General features: G+C 42.8%; 2 protein-coding genes across 3 annotated transcripts; one reads left to right on the top strand and one right to left on the bottom strand.

The window, feature by feature from the left end:
- Window positions 1–4,517: 4,517 nt before the first annotated feature.
- kif17 (kinesin family member 17) lies at window positions 4,518–16,986 on the top strand. Of its 2 annotated transcripts, none has more exons than XM_055868591.1 (14): window positions 4,518–5,378; window positions 5,731–5,877; window positions 6,107–6,208; window positions 6,485–6,674; window positions 13,031–13,483; window positions 13,615–13,709; window positions 13,798–13,963; window positions 14,147–14,250; window positions 14,369–14,493; window positions 14,584–14,812; window positions 15,033–15,291; window positions 15,436–15,503; window positions 15,600–15,720; window positions 16,384–16,986. In XM_055868591.1, the coding sequence occupies exons 1-14, from the start codon at window positions 5,148–5,150 to the stop codon at window positions 16,572–16,574; spliced, it is 2,481 nt and encodes an 826-aa protein (XP_055724566.1). In that variant the 5' UTR covers window positions 4,518–5,147; the 3' UTR covers window positions 16,575–16,986. The 2 variants fall into 2 exon arrangements, with proteins under 2 accessions (XP_055724566.1, XP_055724565.1); XM_055868590.1 differs by having other exon boundaries at window positions 15,433–15,503.
- A 710-nt stretch (window positions 16,987–17,696) lies between these two features.
- On the bottom strand, window positions 17,697–24,999 carry LOC129815152 (specifically androgen-regulated gene protein-like). The gene is made up of 4 exons (XM_055868592.1): window positions 24,912–24,999; window positions 22,139–22,310; window positions 21,686–21,881; window positions 17,697–20,347 (listed from the first exon to the last, which is right to left on the bottom strand). Exons 2-4 carry the CDS (start codon window positions 22,241–22,243, stop codon window positions 19,158–19,160), a joined length of 1,491 nt encoding a protein of 496 aa, XP_055724567.1. The 5' UTR covers window positions 22,244–22,310; window positions 24,912–24,999; the 3' UTR covers window positions 17,697–19,157.
- Window positions 25,000–27,240: the final 2,241 nt, after the last annotated feature.

Here is a 27,240-nt window from a genome sequence, read left to right as displayed (position 1 = left end):
GTAATGAACATTTACCAACAGATGGCATCACTGTGCCATCTTACACCCATAACAGTACATTTACATTTTACATTTAAGTCATTTAGCAGACGCTCTTATCCAGAGCGACTTACAAATTGGTGCATTCACCTTATGACATCCAGTGGAACAGCCACTTTACAATAGTGCATCTAAATCTTTTAAGGGGGGGGGGGCAGAAGGATTGCTTTATCCTATCCTAGGTATTCCTTGAAGAGGTGGGGTTTCAGGTGTCTCCGGAAGGTGGTGATTGACTCCGCTGTCCTGGCGTCGTGAGGGAGTTTGTTCCACCATTGGGGTGCCAGAGCAGCGAACAGTTTTGACTGGGCTGAGCGGGAACTGTACTTCCTCAGTGGTAGGGAGGCGAGCAGGCCAGAGGTGGATGAACGCAGTGCCCTTGTTTGGGTGTAGGGCCTGATCAGAGCCTGAAGGTACTGAGGTGCCGTTCCCCTCACAGCTCCGTAGGCAAGCACCATGGTCTTGTAGCGGATGCGAGCTTCAACTGGAAGCCAGTGGAGAGAGCGGAGGAGCGGGGTGACGTGAGAGAACTTGGGAAGGTTGAACACCAGACGGGCTGCGGCGTTCTGGATGAGTTGTAGGGGTTTAATGGCACAGGCAGGGAGCCCAGCCAACAGCGAGTTGCAGTAATCCAGACGGGAGATGACAAGTGCCTGGATTAGGACCTGCACCGTATCTGCTGCTCATTCCGTTTGCTTGAAATTTGATAAATGGTCGAAATAAAAAACTAAGGCCCACGTCCATAGAGACTCTACAGGTAGTACTGCTACTACCAGCAGTACTACTACTACTGCTACTACCAGCAGTACTACACCTGCAAAAGTCGACTACACAAGTTGTTCTGCTTCCACGAGCACCTCCAATGCTAGCATCAGTAATTCTACATTTGTTGTTAACCCAGCTAGCATGGACACTTACAGTTGTGAATCTGATGCAGCCGAAGAGCTACTGCCCCCTTACCCGGGAAAGCATCAAACAACAGACAGTGACGTTGGACCATTGAAGAGGCACAAATATGATGAGAACTACATTGATTTGGGGTTAATTTATATTGGGAGTAGTGCCTTTCCTCAGCCACAGTGTGTTATATGTGCAAAAGTACTATCGCACAACTCAATGAAACCTTCACTCTTGTGCAGATATTTAGAAACAAAACATGCCAATTTGAAAAATAAGCCACGGGAGTTTTTTGAGAGAGAATTAAGACGACTTTAGAGTAGTAAGACATTTATAAAAATAACAGATACCATTAATGGTGAGCTACCGAGTGGCTAGGACAGGCAAACCCCATACTATTATGGAGGACTTAATTCTTACTGTTGCTGCGGATATGGCTGGGACAATGCTGGTTGGAAAATGCAAAAAAAACTATACAGATTATGTTTTCATCAAACAACACTGTTTCACGACGCATCAGTGACATGGCAGGAGATGTTTTGAAACAATTACTGCTTCACATACAAGCCAGTGAATTCTATGCATTATAGCTGGATGAGTCAACAGACGTGTTGGGCCTGGCACAGCTCCTGGTATATGTCCGTTATGTTTATGGGGGGTCAATTAAGGAAGACATCCTCTTCTGCAAACCACTGGAACCCAGGACAACAGGAGATTATATTTTTTCATTACTGGACAGCTTTGTGACATCAAATGGACTTTGGTGGTCAAGATGTGTTGGGTATCTGTACTGATGGCACAAAAGCCATGACAGGGAGACATAGTTGAGTGGTAATGTGCGTGCAAGCAGTTTCTCCCGACACCACTTGGGTACACTGCAGCATCCACCAAGAGGCTCTTGCTGCCAAGGGAATGACCTGCCAGCTTGAAAGACGTCTTGGACACTACAGTGAAAATGGTTAACTTTGTTAAAGCAAGGCCCCTGAACTCTTGTGTATTTTCTGCAGTATGCAATGATATTGGCAGCGACCATGTAACGCTTTTGCAACATACAGAAGTGCGCTGGTTGTCAAGGGGCAAAGTATTGACACATTTTTTTTTTAAATTGAGAGACAAGCTTAAAGTTTTCTTTACTGACCATCATTTTCACTTGTCTGACCGCTTGCAAGATGACGAGTTTCTCACATGACTGGCCTATCTGGAAGATGTTCTTTCTCACTTGAAGGATCTGAATCTAGGATTACAGTGACTCTCGGCAACTATATTCAATGTGCGGGACAAAACTGAGGCTATGATTAAGAAGTTGAAGCTGTTCTCTGTCTGCAGAGCACACAGGTCTTTCCATCATTGTATGATTTGTTGTGCGCAAATGAACTCAAGCTTACAGACAATGTCAAATATGATATAGCGATGCACCTGAGTGAGTTAATTACACAAACAACTGGATTCGTTATCCCTTTCATGCCCTGCCTCCAGTCCACTTACCGATATCTGAACAAGAGAGCCTCGTCAAAATTGCAACAAGCGGTTCTGTGAAAATTGAATTTAATCAGAAGCCACTGCCAGATTTATGGATCGGGCTGTGCTCAGAGTATCCTGCTTTGGTAAACCGCGCTGTTAAGACACTAATTCCCTTTGCAACCATGTACTTATGTGAGAGTGGATTCTCGGCCCTCACTAGCATGAAAACTAAATGCAGGCACAGACTGTGTGTGGAAAATGATTTAAGTGTGAGACTCTCTCCAATACAACCCAACATTGCAGAGTTATGTGCATCCTTTCAAGCACACCCTTCTCATTAACCTGTGGTGAGTTATTCACAATTTTCGATTAACAAATAAGGTTTTATATGTAAGATTGTTAAATAAAGAGCAAAATTATTGATTATTATTATATTATTATTTGTGCCCTGGTCCTATAAGAGCCACTTCCCACAGGCCGGGTTGTGAAAAAAACACACACATTCTTATGTTTAATAAAGGTGTCGTATAGTGTGTGTGTGGCAGGCTTACAACGGTGGCAAAAAACTACATTTGAGAGTGCGCTGACACTGGTGCAAGAGGGGGTACGCAGCTGGAGGTTGAATGTTTGAAGGGGTACGGGACTATAAAAAGTTTGGGAACCACTATTGTATACAGTACCACTCATTCAAGGGTTTTTCTTTATTTTTACTATTTTCTACATTGTAGAATAATAGTGAAGACATCAAAACTATGAAATAACACATATGGAATCATATAGTAATGAAAAAAGTGTTAAACAAATCCAAAATCTATTTTAGATTTGAGATTATTCAAAGTCACCACCCTTTGCCTTGATGACAGCTTTGCACATTCTTGGCATTCTCTCAAACAGCTATCATGAGGTAGTTATCTGGAATGCATTTCAATTAACAGTTGTGCCCTGTTAAAAGTACATTTGTGGAATTTCTTTCCTTCTTAATACGTTTGAGCCAATCAGTTGTGTTGTGACAAGGACGGGGTGGTATACAGAAGATAGCCCTATTTGGGAAAAGACCAACACCATATTATGGCAAGAAAAGCTAAAATAAGCAAAGAGAAACGACATTCCATCATTACTTTAAGACATGAAGGTCAGTCAATCCTGAAAATGTCAAGTACTTTTAAAGTTTCTTCAAGTGCAGTCGCAAAAACCATCAAGGTTTATGATGAAACTGGCTCTCATGAGGCCCGCCACAGAAAAGGAAGACCCAGAGTTACCTCCCGCAGCAGAGGATATCATTAGAGTTAACTGCACCTCAGATTACAGCCCAAATATATACTTCACAGAGTTCAAGTAACAGACACATCTCAACATCAACTGTTCAGAGGAGACCGAGTGAATCAGGCCTTCATGGTCGAATTGCTGCAAAGAAACCACTACTATGGTGTGGGGGTGACACTGTCAGTGATTTACTTAGAATTCAAGGCACACTTAACCAGTATGGTTACCACAGCAATCTGCAGCGATACGCCATCCCATCTGGTTTGCTCTTAGTGGGACTATCATTTGTTTTCAACAGGACAATGACCCAACACACCTCCAGGCTGTGTAAGGGCTATTTGACCCAAGAAGGAGACTGATGGAGTGCTGCATCAGATGACCTGGCCTCCACAATCACCCAACCTCAACCCAATTGAGATTGTTTGGGATGAGTTGGACCGCAGAATGAAGGAAAAGCAGCCAACAAGTGCTCAGCATATGTGGGAACTCCTTCAAGACTGTTGGAAAAGCATTCCTCATGGAGCTGGTTGGGAGAATGCCAAGAGTGTGCAAAGCTGTCATCAAGGCAAAGGGCGGCTACTTAGAAGAATATAAAATCTAAAATATATTATGATTTGTTTAACACTTTTTTGGTTAGTACATGATTCCATATGTGTTATTTTATAGTTTTGATGTCTTCACTATTTTTTTTACAATGTAGAACGTAGGTGTGACTGGTACTGTACATATGCATAAATGAACACATATTTCTATGAACTTGACCTAAATCTGTTGTTTGGGCAGATTTTTTTTTATAATGGACTTTGGAAGATTGGACGATTCTTCTTGGCACTTATAACATGACGTGGTTGATCGCAGAAGTGTATGGTTGCCTAGCAACTTGGAACGCCGTGGGAAGACAGACAGACAGAGCGACCGGGCGATCTGATAGTCTTTGTTTAGCAGTTTTGTTTTGTTTTTGTGCACGGATTGTATTCATTGAAGGACATGTCATCTGCCAATCCAACCGATAAACGGCCTGATATGTTAGCTAACGTCGGTAATGTTACAGGTTGTGTTTGCTTTGATACTTGGTCAATGTGAAATAGCTAGTTTAGCAACTGTCTAACGTTATATCATGCTGATTTCTGTGATTAGGTCAACAGGTTGATGTTAGACTTTATTATTTTGATTAGATAGTATGTCAGCTGGAGGAAGTCTGTCATAGCTGCCAGTGAGATTAATTGTTTCGCTACAAATGAACAGTAATCTAAACTATTGTAACGACAAGTATTGTTTCTTGCCGCTAGCTTGCACAATGCCTGAAATGGATTCAACAACTGATGATTGATATTGACATTGGTAGCCAATAATATCAATGATGATATTGACTTTTGTAGCCAATATCAAGAGATCATTCTTATAGGCAAACAGTGGTGTCAGACTTTGCCTTCCTAACTTGTCACCAGTGCTTGCCTGATATCAGACATACCAAGAAGACAGAGGCAAAAATGGCTTCAGAGTCAGTGAAGGTAGTGGTCAGGTGTCGGCCGATGAATGATAGGGAGCAAATCCTGAATTGTAAGATGGTAGTATCAGTAGAGATGAGTAGGTGTCAGTGTTTGATCAAGAAGCCAGGGGCGAAGGAGGAGCCACCAAAACAATTCACCTTTGATGGAACCTACTTCATTGGCCAAACCACTGAGCAGATGTACAACGAGATCGCCTACCCTTTGGTTGAGGTAGGCCTACAATAAATCCTACTACATTTCCACAACTTGATTTTGGTGGATTTCAAGCAGCAGCACCAGCTCTTGGGTTATTGGACACCTCCAGTAGAGATCTGAAATAAAATACATGTCACAGTTAGGAAAACAAGTGTGCCACTGCCACCTAAGCTACAGTATATCCCCTTGCTAATGACCTTGGAGCTCATCATTTAGAGAAGAGGCTGCTATCAATCTACTGCTGAAATTAATTGTAAGCATATAGGCCTATTGCTTAAAAAAAATCTACAAGCATGTCAATTTGTCCTTGCACTGTCAATTGAAAATGTGATGGTTGATGCAAACAGACTGTTCTTTCTACTGACAGGGGGTGACTGAAGGGTACAATGGAACAATTTTTGCATATGGCCAGACTGGAAGTGGCAAATCCTTCACCATGCAGGGGGTATCTGAGCCAGCAGCCCAGAGAGGGGTCATCCCAAGGGCCTTTGAGCACATCTTCGAAAGCATTCAGGTACAGTCTTCACCTTCAATATTGTAATGCCACCAAGGATAAGTTGGTGGGGATCATTATTTCAGAATTGCTGTGGTTGGAAAAGCTGACCTCAGACAAGGCCTTGACTGGCAGGGCCTATTTGAGTGGCCAGGTTGTATTACTGTAGGTCACATGAATGTGCTTCATTATCAAGTGTTTCCTCTCAAGAATAGGTTCTTATTCATTAGTTGTCTTCTGTGTAAGATAGTGTGCAGAAAATACTAAGTTCCTGGTGAGGGCTTCCTACTTAGAGATCTACAATGAAGAAATCCGAGACCTTTTGGGAAATGACACCAAACAGAAAATGGAGGTAAGAAAGCATAGTACCAGAATATTAGAGGGGTATTAATTTTTTAAGTACTGCACATTTATGTTTCTGATATAGAGGTTGTTTCTTGCCATGGGATGATAGGAAAGGAACCGCTTCATTGTGCGGTGGGCATTTGTATTTCCGGCACAATGGTTGTTACCGTGGCGACTTAAGAATAGGACAGGGAAGTGTGTGCCTGTTTGTGAGTTTGTTAAGGTGTCCTCATATGATGACAAGTTTGTTGTTTGTGTGCGTGTGCTTGTTGGCGGATGTCAGCTGAAGGAGCACCCAGAGCATGGTGTATATGTGCGAGACCTCTCCTTGCACACAGTGCACAGCGTGGGGGAGTGTGAGCGCATTATGGAACAGGGCTGGGGGAATCGATCTGTGGGCTACACCCTGATGAACAAGGACTCCTCCCGCTCCCACTCAATCTTTACGATTCACATGGAGATCTGCAACACAGGTGAGATCACCCCTCTGTCTGTGCATCAACACACACAAACTCAGTCATTCACAACCCGCCTCTACAGATGAGTCACTAATACACACATATTCAGTGAGTTAAACAGAAACTAGTGAGGAGGCTGGAATGTTGAGTCATATTTCTGTCTCTTTGCAATCCATGGAACTAAAACAGCCCTATCAGCTGCATAAATAACCTCAAAAACCATATACAGTGCCTTCAGAAAGTATTCACACCCCTTGACTTTTTCCACATTTTGTTGTTACAGCCTGAATTTAAAATGGATCAAATTTAGATTTTTGGTCACTGGCCTACACACAATACCCCATAATGTCATAGTGGGAAAAAAATGTACACACATTTTTACAAATGAATAACAAATGAAAAGCTGAAATGTCTTGAGTCAATAAGTATTCAACCCCTTTGTTATGGCAAGCCTCAATAAGTTCAGCAGTAAACATTTGCAAAACAAGTAACAATAAGTTGCATGGACTCACTCTGTGTGCAATAATAGTGTTTAACATGATTTTTTTCTGACTAATTCATCTCTGTACCCCACACATACAATTATCTGTAAGGTTCCTCAGTCAAGCAGTGAATTCCAAACACAGATTCAACCACAAAGACCAGGGAGGTTTTCCAATGCCTCACAAAGAAGAGCACCTATTGGTAGATGGGTAAAAAAAAGCTGACATTGAATGTCCCTTTTAGCATGGTGAAGTTATTAATTACACTTTAGATGTTGTATCAATACACCCAGTCACTACAAAGATACAGGCGTCCTTCCTAACTCAGGTGCCGGAGAGGAAGAAAACCTCTAAGGGATTTCACCATGAGGCCAATGGTGACTTTAAAACCATTACAGAGTTTAATGGCTGTGATAGGAGAAAACTACATTGTAGTTACTCCACGATACTAACCTATGCGTTCTATGGAAAATAATGAACGACGTGGAAGGTGTGTTCCATGAAGCGCTAGCGGAGTGGAACTGAGCTTCCACGGAGTTGCATTATTTTCCAGGGAACGCATAGAGCCCTGAGTTGATTATCCCTTTTATACCATTAACACACCATCAACGTCCATTGAAGTAGCTAGCAAGTTTACTAGATAGCTAAAGTACTAGTTGCTGTGGTAACCAAACAAACAGACTTGTTAGTTTAGCTAAACAAACCATCAGTCCTAGCTTGCTATTATGAAAATCGAATTCAACAATACCAATACTGTTTTCAATCCGACTTGCTTTCAAAAGCAGCTCAAACAAAACATGTAAAAATGAACTATAGCCATTAAATTCTACTGTGGGAAATAATGCACGCCCTAGAATGCCCTTCAAGCTAATCAGAAAGGATTATTCAACAATTTCATGATATAACAAGTGTTATGTTTGGGGCAATTCCAATACAACACATTACTGAGTACCACTCTCCATATTTTCAAGCATAGTGGTGGCTGCATCATGTTATGAGTTAAGGGGGGCCCGACCCAGTACTAGATTAGTGTACCTAATAAACTGTTCGGTGAGTGAAACATTAGGAACATTGGCTCTTTCCATGAGACTGAACAGGTGAAACCTATGATCTCTTAAATCACTTGTTAAATCCACTTCAATCAGTGTAGATGAAGGGGAGGAGACCAGTTAAAGAAGGATTTATAAGTCTTAAGACAATTGAGACATGGATTGTGTATATGTGCCATTCAGAGGGTGAATGGGAAAGACAAAAGATTTAAGCACCTTTGAACAGGTATGGTAGCAGCTGCCAGGCACACCGGTTTCATTGTGTCAAGAACTGCAAAGCTGGTAGGTTTTTCATGCTCAACAGTTTCCCATGTGTGTCAAGAATGGTCCACCACCCAAAGGACCGCCAGCCAACTTGACACAACTGTGGGAAGCATTGGCATCAACATGGGGCAGCATCCATGTTGAATTCTTTCGACACCTTGTAGAGTCCATGTCCTGACGAATTGAGGTTGTTCTGAGTGCAAAAGGGGATGCAACTGAATATTAGGAAGGTGTTCCTAATGTTTTGTACACTCAGTATACATAACATAATATTCTGCATATTGGTTGTGGTCGAGGAGTAGCTGGCAAACTACCAATGGAGACCAGTTGCTGCAAGGTGCCTTGTTCAATTACTCTCAGAGGACATGTCTTTTACTCTGACCTAGGCTCAAAGGCTTCCCCCTGGATGTGACATGATATTCCCTCCCTCCCTCAATGACAATTAACTATCGCATTTCTTAATTTGTTAATTTAGCTACAGTACCAGTCAAAAGTTTGGACACACCTACTCATTCAAGGGTTTTTCTTTATTTTTTACAATTTTCTACATTGTAGAATAATAGTGACGACATCAAAACTATAAAATAACACAGATGGAATCATGTACTAACCAAAATATCTAAATATATTTATATTTAAATATAATCTAAATATATTTTATGTTTTAGATTCTTCAAAGTAGCCACCCTTTGCTGATAACAGCTTTGCACTTTTGGCATTCTCTCAACCAGCTTCACCTGGAACGCTTTTCCAACAGTCTTGAAGGAGTTCCCACATATGCTGAGCACATGTTGGCTGCTTTTTCTTCACTCTGCGGTCCAACTCATCCCAAACCATCATCTCAATTGGGTTGAGGTTGGGTGATTGTGGAGACCAGGTCATCTGATGGAGCACTCCATCACTCTCCTTCTTGGTCAAATAGCCCTTACACAGCCTGGAGGTGTGTTGGGTCATTGTCCTGTTGAAAAACAAATGATAGTCCTACAAAGCGCAAACCAGATGGGATAACGTATCGCTGCAGAATGCTGTGGTAGCCATGCTGGTTAAGTGTGCCTTGACTTCTAAATACATCACAGACAGTGTCACCAGCAAAGCACCATCACACCTCCTCCTCCATGGTTCACGGTGGGAGCCACACACGCGGAGGTCATCCGCTCAACTACTCTGCATCTCACAAAGACATGGCGGTTGGAACCAAAAATCTCTCATTCAGACTCATCAGAACAAAGGACAGATTTCCACCGGTCTAATGTCCATTGCTCGTGTTTCTTGGCCCAAGCAAGTCTCTTCTTATTATTGCTGTCCTTTAGTAGTGGTTTCTTTCCAGCAATTTGACCATGAAGGCCTGATTCACGCAGTCTCCTCTGAACACTTGATGTTGAGATGTGTCTGTTACTTGAACGCTGTGAAGCATTTATTTGGGCTGCAGTCTGAGGTGCAGTTAACTCTAACTTATCCTATGCGACTGAGGTAACTCTGGGTTTTCCTTTCCTGTGGCGGTCCTCATGGGAGCCAGTTTCATCATAGCACTTGATGGTTTTTGCGACTGAACTTGAAGAAACTTTAAAAGTTCTTGACATTTTCCAGATTGACTTGATTTGATTAACACTTTTTAAAATTACTACATGATTCCAAATGTGTTATTTCATAGTTTTGATGTCTTCACTATTATTCTACAATGTAGAAAATAGTAAAAATAAAGAAATACCATGGAATGAGTAGGTGTGTCCAAACTTTTGACTGGTTCGGTATATTTACATACAGTAGAAGTAGGAAGTTTATATACACTATAGCCAAATACATTTAAACTCGGTTATCCACAATTCCTGACATTTAATCCTAGTAAAAAGTCCCTGTCAAGGTCAGTTAGGATCACCACTTTATTTTAAGAATGTGAAATGTCAGAAAAATATTAGAGAGAATGATTTATTTCAGCTTTATTTCTGTCATCACATTCCCAGTGGGTCAGAAGCTTACATACACTCAATTAGTATTTGGTAGCATTGCCTTTAAATGGTTTAACTTGGGTCAAACGTTTCAGGTAGCCTTCCACAAGCTTCCCACAATAAGTTGGGTGAATTTTGGCCCATTCCTCCTGACAGAGCTTGTGTAACTGAGTCAGGTTTGTAGGCCTCCTTGCTCGCACTAGCTTTTTAGTTCTCCCCACACATTTTCTATAGGATTGAGGTCAGGGCTTTGTGATGGCCACTCCAATACCTTAACTTTGTTGTCCTTAAGCCATTTTGCCACAACTTTGGAAGTATGCCTGTAGTCATTGTCCATTTGGAAGACACATTTGCGACCAAGCTTTACCTTCCTGACTGATGTCTTGAGATGTTGCTTCAATATATCCACATCATTTTCTTTCCTCATGATGCCATCTATTTTGTGAAGTGCACCAATCCCTCCTGCAGCAAAGCACACCCACAACATGATACTGCCACCCCCGTGCTTCACGGTTGGGATGGTGCTCTTCGGCTTGCAAGCCTCCCCCTTTTCCTCCAAACATAACGATGGTCATTATGGCCAACCAGTTCTATTTTTGTTTCATCAGACCAGAGGATATTTCTCGAAAAAGTATGATCTTTGTTCCCATGTGCAGTTGCAAACCGTAGTCTGGCTTTTTTATGGCGGTTTTGGAGCAGTGGCTTCTTCCTTTCTGAGCGGCCTTTCAGATTATGTCGATATAGGACTTGTTTTACTGTGGATATAGATACTTTTGTACCTGTTTCCTCCAGCGTCTTCACAAGGTTCTTTGCTGTTATTCTGGGATTGATTTGCACTTTTCACACCAAAGTACGTTAATCTCTTGGAGACAGAACGCGTCTCCTTCCTGAGCGGTATGACGGCTGCGTGGTCCCATGGTGTTTATACTTGCATACTATTGTTTGTACAGATGAACATGGTACCTTCAGGCATTTGGAAAATGCTCCCAAGGATGAACCAGACTTGTGGAGGTCTACAATTCTTTTTCTGAGGTCTTGGCTGATTTCTTTTGATTTTCCCATGATGTCAAGCAAAGAGGCACAGAGTTTAAAGGTAGGCCTTGAAATGCATCCACAGGTACACCTCCAATTGACTCAAATGATGTCAATTAGCCTATCAGAAGCTTCTAAAGCCATGACATCATTTTCTGGAATTTTCCAAGCTGTTTAAAGGCACAGTCAACTTAGTGTATGTAAACTTCTGACCCACTGGAATTGTGATACAGTGAATTATAAGTGAAAATCTGTCTGTAAACAATTTTTGGAAAAATTACTTGTGTCATGCACAAAGTAGATGTCCTTACCGACTTGCCAAAAACTATTGTTTGTTAACAAGAAATTTGTGGAGTGGCTGAATTTTTTTTTAATGACTCCAAAATAAGTGTTTGTAAACTTTCGACTTCCACTGTATGGGCTGCAATTCAGCTGTTAGCTGCCAATGTTGTACAGCATGATTGACAAGCTAAACCTTATATACAGTGCATTCGGAAAGTATTCAGTCCCCTTGACATTTTCAACATTTTGTTATGTTAAAGACTTATTCTAAAATTGATGAAATATTTTTTCCCCTCGTCAATCTACATACAATACCCCGTAGTGAAAAAGCAAAAACATGTTTTTAGACATTTTTGCAAACTTATAAAAAATACAAAACTGAAATGTCACATTTACATAAGTATTCAGACCCTTTACTCAGTGCTTTGTTGAAGCCCCTTTGGCAGTGATTTTACTGAGGAGTGGCTTCCGTTTGGCCACTCTCCATAAAGGCCTGATTGGTGAACTGCTGCAGAGATGGTTGTCCCTCTGAAGCACTGTCAGAGTGACCATCGGGTTCTTGGTCACCTCCCTGACTAAGGCCTTTCTCCCCCGATTGCTCAGTTTGGCTGGGCAGCCAGCTCAAGGAAGAGTCTCGGTTGTTCCGAACTTCCTCCATTTAAGAATGATGGAGGCCACTGTATTCTTGGGGACCTTCAGTGCTCCAGTACCCTTCCCTAGATCTGTGCCTTGACACACTCCTGTCTCGGGGGTCTTTGGACAATTTCTTCATCCTCATGGCTTGGTTTTTGCTTTGACATGCACTGTCAACTGTGGGAGCGTATATAGACAGGTTTGTGCCATTCCAAATCATTCCAAATTCTGCCAATCAATTTGTGGAAACATCTCAAGGGTAATCAATGGAAACAGGATACACCTGAGCTCAATTTTGAGTCTCATAGCAAAGGATCTGAATACTTAATTAAATAAGGTATTTCTGTTTTTTATTTTCTAACATTTGCAAAAACTCGTAAAAACCTGTTTTCGCTTTGTCATTATGGGGTATTGTGTGTAGATTAATGAGGAAAAAATGTTAATTTAATCAAATTTAGAATAAGGCTGTAATGTAACAAAATGTGGAAAAGGAGAAGGGGTCTGAATACTTTCCGAATGCACTGTATATGCATACACAGTGTATCTAGATCTCAGGGTCCAAAAGAAGGGAGAGAAACTAGTACGGCAGATTATGACAGCTAACTCAACCATAATGCGTGTTCTTGTCTGTGTTAGCCCTTGGCTTTGAGGTCAAACATTCACTGTCTGTCCTGTGGTCTCAGATTCAGCTGGCGAGGACCACCTGCGTGCGGGCAAACTGAACCTGGTTGACCTGGCAGGCAGTGAGAGGCAGTCTAAGACTGGTGCCACCGGGGAGCGGCTCCGTGAGGCCACCAAGATCAATCTGTCCCTGTCGGCTCTGGGCAACGTCATCTCTGCCCTGGTGGATGGCCGCTCCAAACACATCCCCTACCGAGACTCCAAGCTGACCCGGCTGCTGCAGGACTCCCTGGGAGGGAACACTCGCACCCTGATGGTGGCCTGCCTCTCACCTGCAGACAACAACTATGAGGAGAGCCTGAGCACCCTGCGCTACGCCAACAGGGCCAAGAACATCCAGAACAGGCCCCGCATCAATGAGGACCCCAAGGATGCCCTACTCCGAGAGTATCAGGAGGAAATCAAGCAACTACGCGCCCTCATCTCTGGCCAGCTGGGCAGTGGCAACCTGTCATGTGAGAACCATGTTTTTCTCCACACTTTGTCTTACCATTGAGAGTAAGAGTTTTCACATAGAAGATCAAACTGCTAGGTTATTATGTCTTGTCTAAAATTGGATTATTCTCAATTGTACCATTTTCATCAGCGCTTCTGGCTGGTCAGTTGTCTGCGGGGCCCTCTGCTGGTCCATCAAGGCCACAGTCCAGCAGTACTTTGGAGGAGAAGGAGAAGATTAAAGAGGTGGGTAGGGTACTCTTCCACAGGGTTAGTTGACTGAGAGGCTGTTGAGTGGGAGGGGTAGATGAACTGACCTATTTGTGACCTCCAGGAGTACGAGGAGAAGCTGGCTAGGCTTCAGGCTGAGTATAACGCTGAGCAGGAGTCCAAGGCCAAGCTACAGGAGGACATAGCTGTTCTGCGCTCTTCATATGAGACCAAGCTGTCCAGTCTGGAGAAGTCTAGGGCCAGCAGAGGGCACTATATTACCACGGCTGGTACCATTACAATATCCCTGTGTACATTAGAATAACCAACCAATTCATTATCACACAGTTAGACAACCATAGCCAAGGATTTTAATAAGAGATTTTATTAAGATAAATACCTTTAGCACTCAAGTGTATAGATGTTGCTCTAGTACTTTACATGATACTATGCCTTGTTTTCTCATTGCCTAGAGTCAGAGATCTCCATTCTTATGAAACAAGCTCTTGAGGAGGAATCATGCTGTGTCACTGCTGCCCCACATGAGCATGCTGATTTGGAACCAGCCCTGGCCAAGGTACACATGCCTCAAGTTCCCAGTACTTGTGGATAACAGGTTATGCATGCATTTTGTAGTAGTACACATCAGAATAGAGCGGCCCCTTTAATGACATGTGTAACTTCTCTTCTTGTAGGTGAGACAGACACAGGCATCTCGCCAGGTGACCAGTGTCCAGACAGGGTCTGAGGGGGAGGAGAATGCAGACTCCCCTCCCATTGGCACCCCAGGCCCTCTGGACCAGAAGCATGTCCTCGAGAGGTGAGTGACCACACACCCACAATATACCCTTTGCATAACATCATGTCCAGTGGTGTGATAGTGTGACTTGGTGCCCTATCCTGTCTCCAGGCTGCAGCAGTTGGAGCAGGAAGTGGTGGGAGGGGAGCAGGCTCGGAACAAAGAGTTACAGCAGAGACACCGACAGAGGAAGACCCTGGCAGACCAGAGGAAGAAGCAGCTGATTGAGGCCCTGGCAGAGAACCGTGAGGAGAGTGACAATGTGATGCTCAATGTCTACGACTCCATCCAGGAGGAGGTCCATGCTAAGAGTCGGCTCCTAGAGAACACCCAGGGCAAGGTGGGTCATCTTCATGGAAAATAAATGCCAGATGAATGATTTATCTACTAGCACGCATGTTCCTGTACTAGATTTCTTACACACATTTTTTAAAATTGATTCTGATTGCTGATTCTGTTAAGAATACATTATGAACTGTGATGTAGATATAAGATTTAAGAGTAAACCTAAGCCTGTATGGTCTAGTTTTAAGTGGTGTTCTCCTGATGTGATTTCACAGCTGAAGGCGGCCAAGCTAGAGATCCGGGACCTGCAGGCGGAGTTTGAGCTAGAGAGAAACGACTACCTGGTCACCGTCCGCAGGCTGGAGAGGGAGGGCCATTTGCTGCAGGCACTGCTGGAGCGCATGGCCCCTCTGGTGCGCCGTGACTGCAACTACAGCAACCTAGACCGCCTGCGGAAGGAGGCCACCTGGGATGAAGACGGCACCACCTGGAGGCTGCCTGAGGTGGTGGTGCAGAAAACGGCCCTGCCATCAGGTGATTGTAGGACGGGGAGAAATTATGTTGTGAGGATTTCTTTGAAGATAGGATTAATGTTCACATTTTTAGTGGATGGACTTTTTGTGTAGATTTTATATGTTGAGATTGCGTGGATCCTCTGTCCCATCTCTCTTTCAGCAGTAGCTCCTTCAGCTCAGAGGCTCTCTGTACGCAGGAGCTCAGTGGCTGACACAGGAGAGTCCTTTCAGGTGTGTACTCATCTTTTTAAAAACGTTCCTTATGGGATATGAGAATTAAAACATAAAATGTCTATGATCCCTCATTGTTGCCTATGTTTTGTGCAGGATGACGAGGACCGATATAAGGAGATGTTGAACCGCAGCGACAGCGAGAACTTCGCCAGCAACTACTTCAAGCCTAAGAGAGCCAACCAGCTGCTGGGCGGTGAGCCCCTGAAGGGACTGGGTAAGACCAGGAGCTACAGGCCCTTCCCCTGACTCCACAGTCCAGGCTACAGGAGGGAGAGGAGATCTGCTCACTAAAAATGTACTGTATTTACACAAATAAACTATGTTAGCCTCGCCCAGCCCAGTGCATTTTCACTGCTCTTACTGTAAATGTTATACATGGATAGGGTTTTTTTCTTACTGAAAACTGCAGAGGGCACTCTTATCTGAGTTCAACTGTCGCTGGAGTTACAACTCAAATCAAATCAAATGTATTTATAAAGCCCTTTTTACATGTCATAAAGTGCTTATACAGAAACCCAGTCTAAAACCCCAAACAGCAAGCAATGCAGATGTTAAAGCACAACTGTGACTGAGGTGTAGTTAATGTTAACATAAAAACAGGCAAACTATGAATCGGTATTTAATAAGGTGTGCAGGCCGAAGGGGGAGGTGCCTGAAATTATAAGAAAATAATACAATTCAGATACTTTTGGAATTAACTTTTGTAATAGCACCACATACAATACCAACGCACTGCTTGCTAGTATACAACTGTTTTATAAGGGTCCAAGTCAGTTACTGGAAACATTAAAAAGATCTAGCCTGCTATCCACTTAACTTCAACAGATCCTTTGCCCTATATTTGCTGTTGTCCCACTGATGACCTCTTCCCCTGCAGCAGTTCACTCAGCACCCCAGGGGAACGGGACGCCTCACCTGACCTCCAGCGGCTCCAACATCGGCCCCTCACTCAGCACTGAATCCCTCCTCCCTCGTCCCTTCCGCCTCGAGTCACTGGGGATCACCCCATCCAATGGCAAGGTGAAGAGGAAGAAAAGCAAAACGCACATCCCCTATGAGGGGAACTGAGAGATCTGGGCTAGAGGGGCACTCTTCTGCAACCTCTCAAATTTTACCTGCCACCCTTTTTGACTCCTAGAGACCTATTTGTTGACTTGTTTAGGTAGAGTATTTTGTTAATCCACTGTGATTGACCCTGTGGTGTTGGTGCACTATTGAACTTTTGCTAACCAGCAATATAATGTCACGTTTACATGGACACTTGGTCTGGCAATGTGATGTTACTGGTGTGTTTGTTTTTTAGTACCTTTTTAAATGTTAGCTAACATTATGCTACTACCTAATGCCACACACCATAGTGCTTGCACTGACTCTTAAGGCTGTGATAGGATGGTTTATCCAACCCCGAATGTACTATTTATCACTGTTGTGGTTTTTGGATTAACTGTTAATACAATACATTTTCTGTAGATCTTGTTCATTTCATGTCTAGTTCTCAATCACTTCACAGAATGCGTCTGGTTGTAAAATATTTAGCTGTGAGCATCAGTAATAGGAAGGTCATCTTCACCATCAGGGAAGAAATGCACAAACATGTTAAACCAGTTTCAATGTGACATCAGATGGATGACTCAACGAGTGCTCTGTGGCCAGGGTGGTGTTGTCATATTAGCAGAGCGTTAACAGGCCACAGGTGACCGTGTAGGTTAGCTTCCGGTTTCCTGGCCTCTGAAAAGATGTGTCAAAGACAAACCTCCCTGTTGTCTGCAAACAAGACAAGTGTGGACCGACCTTGTGATCTCCAGGGAGCTGAGTGACACAGCCAACTTGAATTGGTTTTTACAAGCAATCTGAGCCAGGCTTCCTCGGCAGAAAAATGTATTTAGCATTCCAAAAAATTACAAATTACAATACCTCTGACAATTCTGAATATGACATTTAAGTTAATGTCCCTAACCACATACATTGCCATCACAATGGAAAATCAATCAGGGTTGTGTGTCCCTTTCATCTGAATATCATTGAATCAAACCATCTCTTCTTTCTCCGTATCGTGTTTCCCACTTAGGCAATGGATAGATTTTTTTCATCTATTGTTCAATATGACTTGACCGACAGCGGTTCTTTCAGTTGCGAGATGTGACACCATCGTATGCAAAGTACTCTGCTCAGACTTGGATACGGCTCCACTATAATAATACCTCACTGAGAGAGAACTGCAGTGGTACTATAGAGACACTGATGATATGACAATTACCAGAGAGTGTTCCAACAATATATAAGATACTGACCTTTCTCTTATACTGTTAAATGAAAAGAAAGAGCTCTTTGGACAACAACAATGACCAGCACAGAAAAGAAAGCACTGGTCGGTCTGTTCAGTAGGACAAGTTCATAGAGGTGCAGTCCAAGATAATCTGATGACACACAGACAGCTGAGTAGGCTTTCTCATTGCGAAAGTGCCATGTGTAAAATTAGTAGTCTGTAAGAGAGGAGGGTGCATCGAGGGGGAGAAAGGTAAGGCAGGTGGGAAGGTTGTGTTTTGGGTGAATAAACGTTTCTTTGGGACTTGTTTATAGTAAATTTAAAAAAAATAACATTACAGTAAATGGGGACAGTACGTGAAAAACAGCACATCTTGATGTCCACTTTATTAACAATATCTTATTTAATGTGAAGAAATTATATTTACCTATTAGAAACAATTTGAATATCAAAATCACAAAAATGCTACTTACAATTATACACTTACTATAAAATGTGCTAATTGTGATGGTAGCCATTTTTGAGAACCAGGAAGAAAAAAAATCAAGTCACACAAGTGATATCATTGAAAAGCCCAGAATGTCCTCTCAAAGGTACAATGGGCCCTAACAGAATGGCATGTATGGCCTTTAGAGATATGGACCAAAAACAAATGTCCATTAGAGAAGACAAAAATGTATTGTTGGGTCTCGGGAATATAAATAATTCTTTATCTTTTTTTACAAAAAATATTCTCCGATGGGGCTGTGATGGTTGGAAAAACATGGCTGTAATTTAACAACAAGAAGCTCAGTCTGGTTGGGGGAAATTAAGGAAATGTTCACAATCTGACACAAAATAGGCTAACTTTTTAGTGTATGGTCAAATACATGTTCTCATCTCAAGCATACAATGAACGCAGTCTGTTACACAGCAATTATACCAAAAATATGATGAATAGGAAAGGGGGATACCTAGTCAGTTGTACAACTGAATGCATTCAACTGAAATGTGTCTTCCGCATTTAACCCAACCCCTCTGAATCAGCCTGTTGCATTCATTCCTCTGATCTACTGTATAAGTGTGCAGTGACTGATTCTGTAACAGCAAAACCCTTTAGAAACAATTTGCAAATATCATGTTAATAAACAACTGACATGAAAACTAAACTGCAGTAAGAGGTTTTACAGACAGAAAAGGAAGAAAGAAGGTATTTTCCTGATAAACCAGCACATTTAGTGCTAAAAATATTTACAGAAATCCATTCAATTCCCTCTTTATGCTGCTTCTCTGCCTACGGTGGTGGAAGTCTGTTCCATTTGATACCATTTATCCATTTATAATTTATCCATTTATAAAGATCCATTTATCCAATGGGAAGAGATACGGCTACCTTCTCTCCAGGCCTAGTCTTTCAGCAGCCCCAGCTTCCTAAGAGCCTCTCGTCTGTCTTCTCCCATGCTGGGCACCATCACCACACTGAAGCCCGGGCAGTGCGGGGTCTTGTGAGTGGACACTGGCTGGGCAGCGAGAGTTGTTTTCTCCTGCTCTGGGGCTTTGATGGGAGCAGGTGGGGTGCAACGTCCATCCTGGGGAGGTTTCCGGTGGTCGGCCACGTAGGTCCCAAGCCCCACCCCAGAACGCTCTAGGGTGGCAGCTTTGACCCCACTGGGTTTGGTCAGGTGTGAGGGAGGTATGGGGGGCTGCTCCTCACTCCTAGAGCGATGGAGGAAGCTGCTGCTTTGTACCGGCCTGCTGCTAGGTTCTCTGGGTCCTTGGGAGGTGTATGAGGGCTGGCTTCTTGTTGAGTTACCGTGGGGTTGAGATTTAACTCCCACACTGGCTGAAGTTAGGTCACAGGTGGAGTGCAATTTGGAGGAGCACAGTGGCGTAACAGACTTAGGTTGGGACTCATTATTGTCGCTCAGGAGCCCCAGCTTCTGCAGGGCCTCCTTTCTCACCTTTTGGGGGTCCGACAAATGCCTGTCAGTGGGTGATGAGCTCAAGGAAGGAGCACTGGAGTCTGTGGTGGGGTTGGCTGTACCCTTTTGGGTATTCAGGGCAATGTGGGAGGGTATTTTGGGGGGTTTTGGGAACACTACTGGAGGACTGTCATTCTGCTTGCTGGGCTCTTGGAGGAGTGTGACCTGGGCTGGGGTGACTGAGGGGTCTCTGGGTGTGCTCCCATGGTGCAGGTCAATGGGAACGGTTGATGAAGAGGGCTGCCTGTTCCAGTCTCTGGTCTCAGCTGTGGAACTTTGAAGGGTTCTCTTCATGGACGCACTCTTCCTCAGCTGCACTAGGGTCTCATAGGACAGAGGGCCCCTGGGTGAAGGGGGTGGTCTCTGACAAGGGTAGTCTTTGGGCTTTGATGGAGGGGGTATCACCACAACATTGACCTCAGAGGGTACATAAGGGTGATGGCTCTGAGATGGCGTGTTGTCCAAGGCAGTGACCTGGGGCTTTGGGTGAGAGTTCTCATTATTTGGGGGTATTCCTGGCCTGGGCTTGGACAGGATGCAGGAGGTGCTGTTGGCCAGGATGAATGGAGTAGGAACCAGGTAACCGTACTCATCACTGGGATATTTTGATACAGCTAAAAGACAAACAAAATGATCATTAGATGCTTTTTTCCCCTGCTGAAATGGATGAATGTACTACAGTAGCGGTGCGTGGGTAAAAATCACTATGGAATCCAGGAAAAAAAGCCATATCACAACCTGTGTGTTGTGATAAATGTGTTGTTTGCTCTATAACCTGTTAGTTAATTTGCCTAGCGACCGTGATACACTACATGACCAAAAGTATGTGGACACCTGCGCGATTAGGCCTGGGTCGCAGTCGGTGTTCCAATTCAGCCCAAAGGTGGTCGATGGGGTTGAGGTCAGGGCTCTGTGCAGGCCAGTCAAGTTCTTCCACACCGATCTCGACAAACCATTCCTGTATGGACCTCGCTTTGTGCACAGGGACATTGTCATGCTGAAACAGGAAAGGGCCTTCCCCAAACTGTTGCCACAAAGTTGGAAGCACAGAATAATCTAGAATGTCATTGTATGCTGTAACATTAAGATTTCCCTTCACTGGAACAAAGGGGCCTAACCCGAATCAGGAAAAACAGCCCCAGACCATTATTCCTCTTCCACCAAACTTTACAGATGGCACTATGCATTGGGGCAGGTAGCGCTCTCCTGGCATCCGCCAAAGCCAGATTCGTCCGTCGGAAGCTCCAGAGTCCAATGGCGGCGAGCCGCACACCACTCCAGCCGACGCTTGGCATAGCACATGGTGATCTTAGGCTTGTGTGCGGCTGCTCGACCATGGAAACCCATTTCATCCTGACCAACAGTTCTTGTGCTGACATTGCTTCCAGAGGCAGTTTGTCACTCGGTAGTTAGTGTTGCAAACAAGGACAGACTATTTTTACGCGCTATGGGCTCTGTGGTCCCGTTCTGTGAGCTTGTGTGGCCTACCACTTCGTGGCTGAGCCGTTGTTGCTCCTAGAAGTTTCCACTTCACAATAAAAGTACTTACAGTTGACTGGGGCAGCTCTAGCAGGGCATAAATTTGACAAACTGACTTGTTGGAAAGGTGGCATCCTATGACGGTGCCACGTTGAAAGTCAACCTATGAAGGTTGCATGGCTGTGTGCTCAACTTTTTACACCTGTCAGCAATGGGTGTGGCTGAAATAGCCGAATCCACTTATTTGAAGGGGTGTCCACATACCCTTTGTATATAGAGTGTACATTCAGCCTCTTCCGAATTGAAGGAAAATGATGAAAACACAGAGATGAAAGATAAATAATTGTATATCTTTTTCTTGGTCAATTTTTTAGGGAAGACTGGCTTCCTTTGGCATCCATGAATACAAACCACTGAAGTACGGTATGTTGATATTCAAGAGGATGTAATTGCCTCCTGGGCAGGTCACTCACTGTTGAGCTTGTTTTGGCCCATGGAGGCAGAGAGGTGGGCCATCTTGGTGGCCACGTTGCCGGTGGTGGGCAGGCAGTCAGGCTCATCATTGGACAGTCCATTGTCCTCCTCAGTCTCTAGGGACTCTATGGTCTCCTCCAAGAACATGAGACATGCCCTCTCCTCAGCAGACAGGTGCTTGAGGCTATTGTCACTCTGTAAGACACACCAGACCAACTTAAAAGACAAACAAATCGTTGCCATGAATTCATCTGACTGAGTGAGTAGAAAAAGGGGCTTCATTGCCAAAATGTCAAACTGTCCCCCACAAATCCCTGAAGCTATTGTCAATTTAGTTAATTGTGAAATGCAGTCATTTGTCACAAAATCGATTTCTTGTTGGGACAGCTTGCTTTCCTATGCAGGTTCAGGAATACAACTTGAGAAATGGGAGGATGACCAAATGTACTTACAAATCCAGAGTTCATTCTGACAACACTGTCACAGCTGCCTGCACTGTCCATGCCAGTGATCGTCCCTATGGCGACGCCACCAGGCCATGTGTCACTCTTTGGCATTGTAAAGATGAAGGTTTCTCAAGTCCAAGGTAGTAATAGAAGTTGGTAGTGGAGAACCGTTCTTTCCCTGTCAAAAAGAAATACAAAACAACTTGATGTATGAATAAAATCATTAACTAAACTTGGAACTTTGAATATACCACTCATTACTATTTCTTATCTAATTGTCCACAAATAAAACTTCTCTCTCTCTCTTCTCTCCCCCCCCCCCGCCCCCCCCCCCCCCCCCCCCCCATATCTTGCGATATCTTAGCTAACTACTCTCCTGGCCACACGTGACTCAGATTACAGCACGCTACTCTAATCTCCTTCAGCAGGATCAATTTCAGCGAGAATGAAAGACAATAGAAATGATATCCCTCCTTAACGCTGCATCCTACTTAACCATATACCTGTTGGTATAGATAGAGTAGCCTCTTCTGTATGTCTTTGAAAAATGTAGAATAATGTAGGTAACGATGGAGCTATTGTTGAACATCCCTCTTCACACCTTTTTCCATATTGTGTGAATGCACAACTAACAAACAGATGTGAGATAAAAACCTCAAATATTATATTGAAGTAGCTCTTGTGGTGTTGTGACTGAGACCATAATAAAGTAATACCTGATTTATAAGAAATGCCTCTACTCTGGTTTCAACACCTGAGTGGGGCTATTAAGTAGGTCAGTATACACAATAGCAGTCCTGTTCTGTTCACTGCTGAGGCTTTGTCACGTTACTGTGCTCCAGCCTGACCAGGCCATTTCCCTGTGGAAGTTAAGTCCCCTATCCACAAGCATTTATGTAAAGTATACATCCAACCTGCAATCTTCAGCTCTTGAGCTCTGAATTTGAATGTGAAGTTCGTGATAACGTTTGTTGTCTTTCAACCTGGCACAATCTAGACTGATCTCATGCAAATAGCAGGGCAGTAGCAGGTCATTCAGACAATGGATAGTACACGACATCATCTATTCTGGTTCAAAAGACAAGTGTTCCAAAGGGGAATAACAATACAGTCGATACTGGATAGAAGAAAAAAAGTAATAAAATGCCTTATCAGTGGATATCAGTCTCCTACTGTATAGCATGTTCCAATGTATGTTTCACTAGATGTGAGATATGCACAATATCGAGAGCTTAGGACTTAAGATTCTATCTGCATTTTTGTCACCTATATGATACTGTAAATACCCCAATTCATGTTAAATTCAAAGGAATACAACATAAAATTGCTGACACCATTCAAACCAATGGGGATACAGAACCTTTTACATTTACGTCATTTAGCAGACGCTCTCATCCAGAGCAACATACAGGAGCAATTAGGGTTAAGCGCCTTGCTCAAGGGCACAGACTTTTTTCACCTAGTCAGCTAGGGAATTTGAACCAGCAACCTTGCGGTTACTGGCCCAACACTTTTAACCACTCGGTTACTTTACCGGCAAAAATATTTTTGTCACATACACTGGATAGGTGTACTGAAATGTTTGTTTTACAGGGTCAGCCATAGTAGTACGGAAATGTTTGTTTTACAGGGTCAGCCATAGTAGTATGGCACCCCTGGAGCAAATTATTGTTAAGTGGCTTGCTCAATGGCACATCGATTGATTTTTCATCTTGTCAACTTGGGTATTTGAACCAGAAACCGTTCGGTTACTGGCTCTAACCACTAGGCTACCTGCCGCCACTTTTAAGTCAATTGTCTTATCTCAGAATCTGCTTTTTGCAGATAGAACCTTCCAGTCCCAAGCGCTTAATATTTTAAATTAATAACCTCCATTGTGTCTTGTACTATGTATTTCACAGATGTTTAACCAAGAGACAAAATACTTGAACCCTTATACCCCTAGCATGCCAATGTGTGCTCTATGGCTGAAAGCAAAGTCTTGGAAAATATTGCTTGAGGGTTCACAAGAAGGGAAAATACATTTATGAAGGTTATCACCACAGAGTATATTCAGTTGCTTTACTGTGTGTACAAAGCTTTAATAGCTATTATGCAGGTGGGGTAAAAACCTGCTGACATCTCCTCAGAATGACAGACCACAGATCATCTAGTTAATCATTACTACAACTCACCACTTCTGACAAAGAAGTACATATACTTATTAATCAGAACAATATTATTATCCACTGATCAAAGGGCTTACTCAATTGGCTCAGCTCTCAGAAGCCATTTGGGCATATTGAATCTAACCAATATGTGACTTTGATGGTGAGTCACCTGACACACAATGAAAAACAAATGTGTCATTCCCCATCCATTTAGGACAAACTGCACTATAAACATTGTTGCAGAAATTGTTCAGACATGCACATGCGCTGGGGGCATTAAAGTAACATGGGCAATAACACTTCATTGTCATTAGGCAGGTTAAGATTTGCTAGCTGATATTCAACACCATGGTCAAAGTATTTTTCTGATCTTGCCACTCCCATAGGACTATTTCAGCTATGTTTTAACAAAGGCAATTGTATTGAGGATATAGCTCATATGAGTAAACGCTGGTATTGTGTCTTATTAACAGTAGCCATACAATCTTGGCAAAATACAGTGGCCATGCAAATAGTTTACAGCAAAATATGAAGACTATACATTTGTTTTAATTTCAAGAATCATTCAGTTTAATATCAAATAAAATATACAAGTAATCTATTCCCTATTGTTTTATAATTTCGCTTACCTGTAATTCTACAGGCTTTGTGCTAGTAACACCACATTCTGTTAATCGCGCAGGTTTAGTCCATCTGACCTGTTGCCTGTACCGTCGGGGCTTCTGTTCAGAACCTCGCTACTACAGGTGATAATAGACCATGTGCAACACATTATTAACCAATCAGAGCACAGTACACCTAGCAGTTAAGGCTTCGTTCAAGCTGCACATCTATGGCTGCGTTTAGACAGGCAACCCAATTCTGATATTGGTCTTTTAGACCAATTAGTGTAAAAAAAAAACAAAAAAAACGGAATTGTTGCTGCCTGTCTAAATGCAGCCAGTGTAGATGTAGTTCTACAAAAGATGGTGGATAAATGAAGATAGTTCACTGAGGCCGTTTACCGTTGAAAAAAATGGCCAGTTCTGGTCTACTTAATTGGTGTGTCTTCCATAGACTCATCGAGGCTGGTCTAGTTAGTTCAATGGCCAAATTCGAGAGGATTAAAACCGTATGTATTATTGGTCAATTGTAAAGGACTGACTGATCTACGAATAATAACGAGTAGTTATTGATGATGGAAGTTTATTTGTAGATCAGTCAGTAGGCAGTCGCCTGCAATGACGAAGAAGCCCATTGACATTCATTGAACAGCGAGTGGGATGCATCGCTTCCTCTTCCGTCACTGGGTGTACTACATGTTTTAGGGCTGCTAACCTTGATCCTGGAAGCAGTAAGCAATTTTGTTACAGTATTTAAAATAATGCCTACCACTCTGTCTTATATTCACAGAATACCTGTTTGAAAATGAGTGTAGACATGTGTCACTGTAGTCATGCACAGGTTTCCAATCCTATTATTGGAGGTTGAAGGTTCTTTTAAAATTACATGTCTAATCCAGCAAATTGGCAATGATTCAATTGATTTAATCCTGTTTGCAGGATTGGGATTCATTATAGCTGCCTTTGGTCCCTGAACCCTGGTCCCATGTTTCATGAGCTGAAATAAAATATCCCCAAAATGTTCCACAGGCACAGAAATATTATTTCTCTCAAATGGTGTGTGCAAATTTGTTTACATCCCTGTTAGTGAGCATTTGTCATTTTCCAAGATAATCAATCCACCTGACAGGTGTGGCATATCAAGAAGTTGATTAAACATGATCATTACATAGGTGCACCTTGTGCGGAGGACAATAAAAGGCCACTCTAAAATGTGCAGTTTTGTCACAACACAAGGTTGAGGGAGCGTGCAATTGGAATGGTGACTGCAGGAATGTCTACCAGAGCTGTTGCCAGATAATCGAATGTTAATTTCTCTACCATAAGCTGCCTTCAACATCACTTTAGAGAATTTGGCAGTACATCCAACCAGCCTCACAACCGCAGAACACATGTAACCATGCCAGCACAGGACCTCCACATTCGGCTTCATCACATGCGGGATCGTCTGAGACCAGCCACCCATACAGCTGATGGAAAAAGAGGACTATTTCTGTCTGTAACGCCCCTTTTTGTGGGGAAAAACTCATTCTAATTGGCTGGCCTATGCCTTCCCAGGCCCACGCCCCTGCCCAGTCATGTGAATCTTAAGTCCCAAATCCATACAATTTTTTTTAATTGACTGATTTCCTTATATGAAAATCATTGAAATTGTTGCATTTATATTTTTGTTCTGTATAATTATAAAGTTAGTCTACTAACTAAATTGAGCAAGATTTAGGGCTTTATTCAATCCGCATTGCAGAAATTCAGCTTTACGTGATTGAAATTTAAAGGCAATGTTTCAGCTTTAGCAGAGACAGTATTCACAGCTCAATCTGAAATTACCTTTAAATTTATATCGCAAAATCTGTGACACTTCAATTTTACAGCGTGAATAGAGCCCTAAATTGTACAATATTTAAATACAAGTATACTACAATAGCATTACCATTTTTGTTCCCTAGGCAGCCACTAGTTCTCCGATATCTAACACCCACTAGCGGCAGCCTAGGCTAGGCCTTTTTGCTGACATCCTGCAAATGAATCCCATCTGTATTGTGCAATTTATCATAAGGAAAACAGATATGCATTACTGTATTCAGTTACTGATGGTGTCTAGGGTTACTGTCATATAGCTCCACATTACATTCTCCCATCAGAGAGATATGCTTTAAAACATGAAACTAAAGCCTGACAGAGATCCTCATATACTGTTAGAACAGAGTAGCCTACATTGCAAAAGGTTAACAGTGAATGGCAGCGGTACTATTGCTAAGAGAGATAGATCATTCATTGGTTGACAACATGGTATCAATTTGCAGGACTTAAAGCACATTATAATCTGAAACCAAATACAAAAACACATTCACTCAAA

The sequence above is a fragment of the Salvelinus fontinalis genome, chromosome 18 (genome assembly GCF_029448725.1).
Source record: "Salvelinus fontinalis isolate EN_2023a chromosome 18, ASM2944872v1, whole genome shotgun sequence".
NCBI classification, from domain to species: Eukaryota; Metazoa; Chordata; class Actinopteri; order Salmoniformes; family Salmonidae; genus Salvelinus; species Salvelinus fontinalis.
Note: the sequence above shows the minus strand (reverse complement) of the source record. Positions and strands in the feature narration are given on the sequence as shown.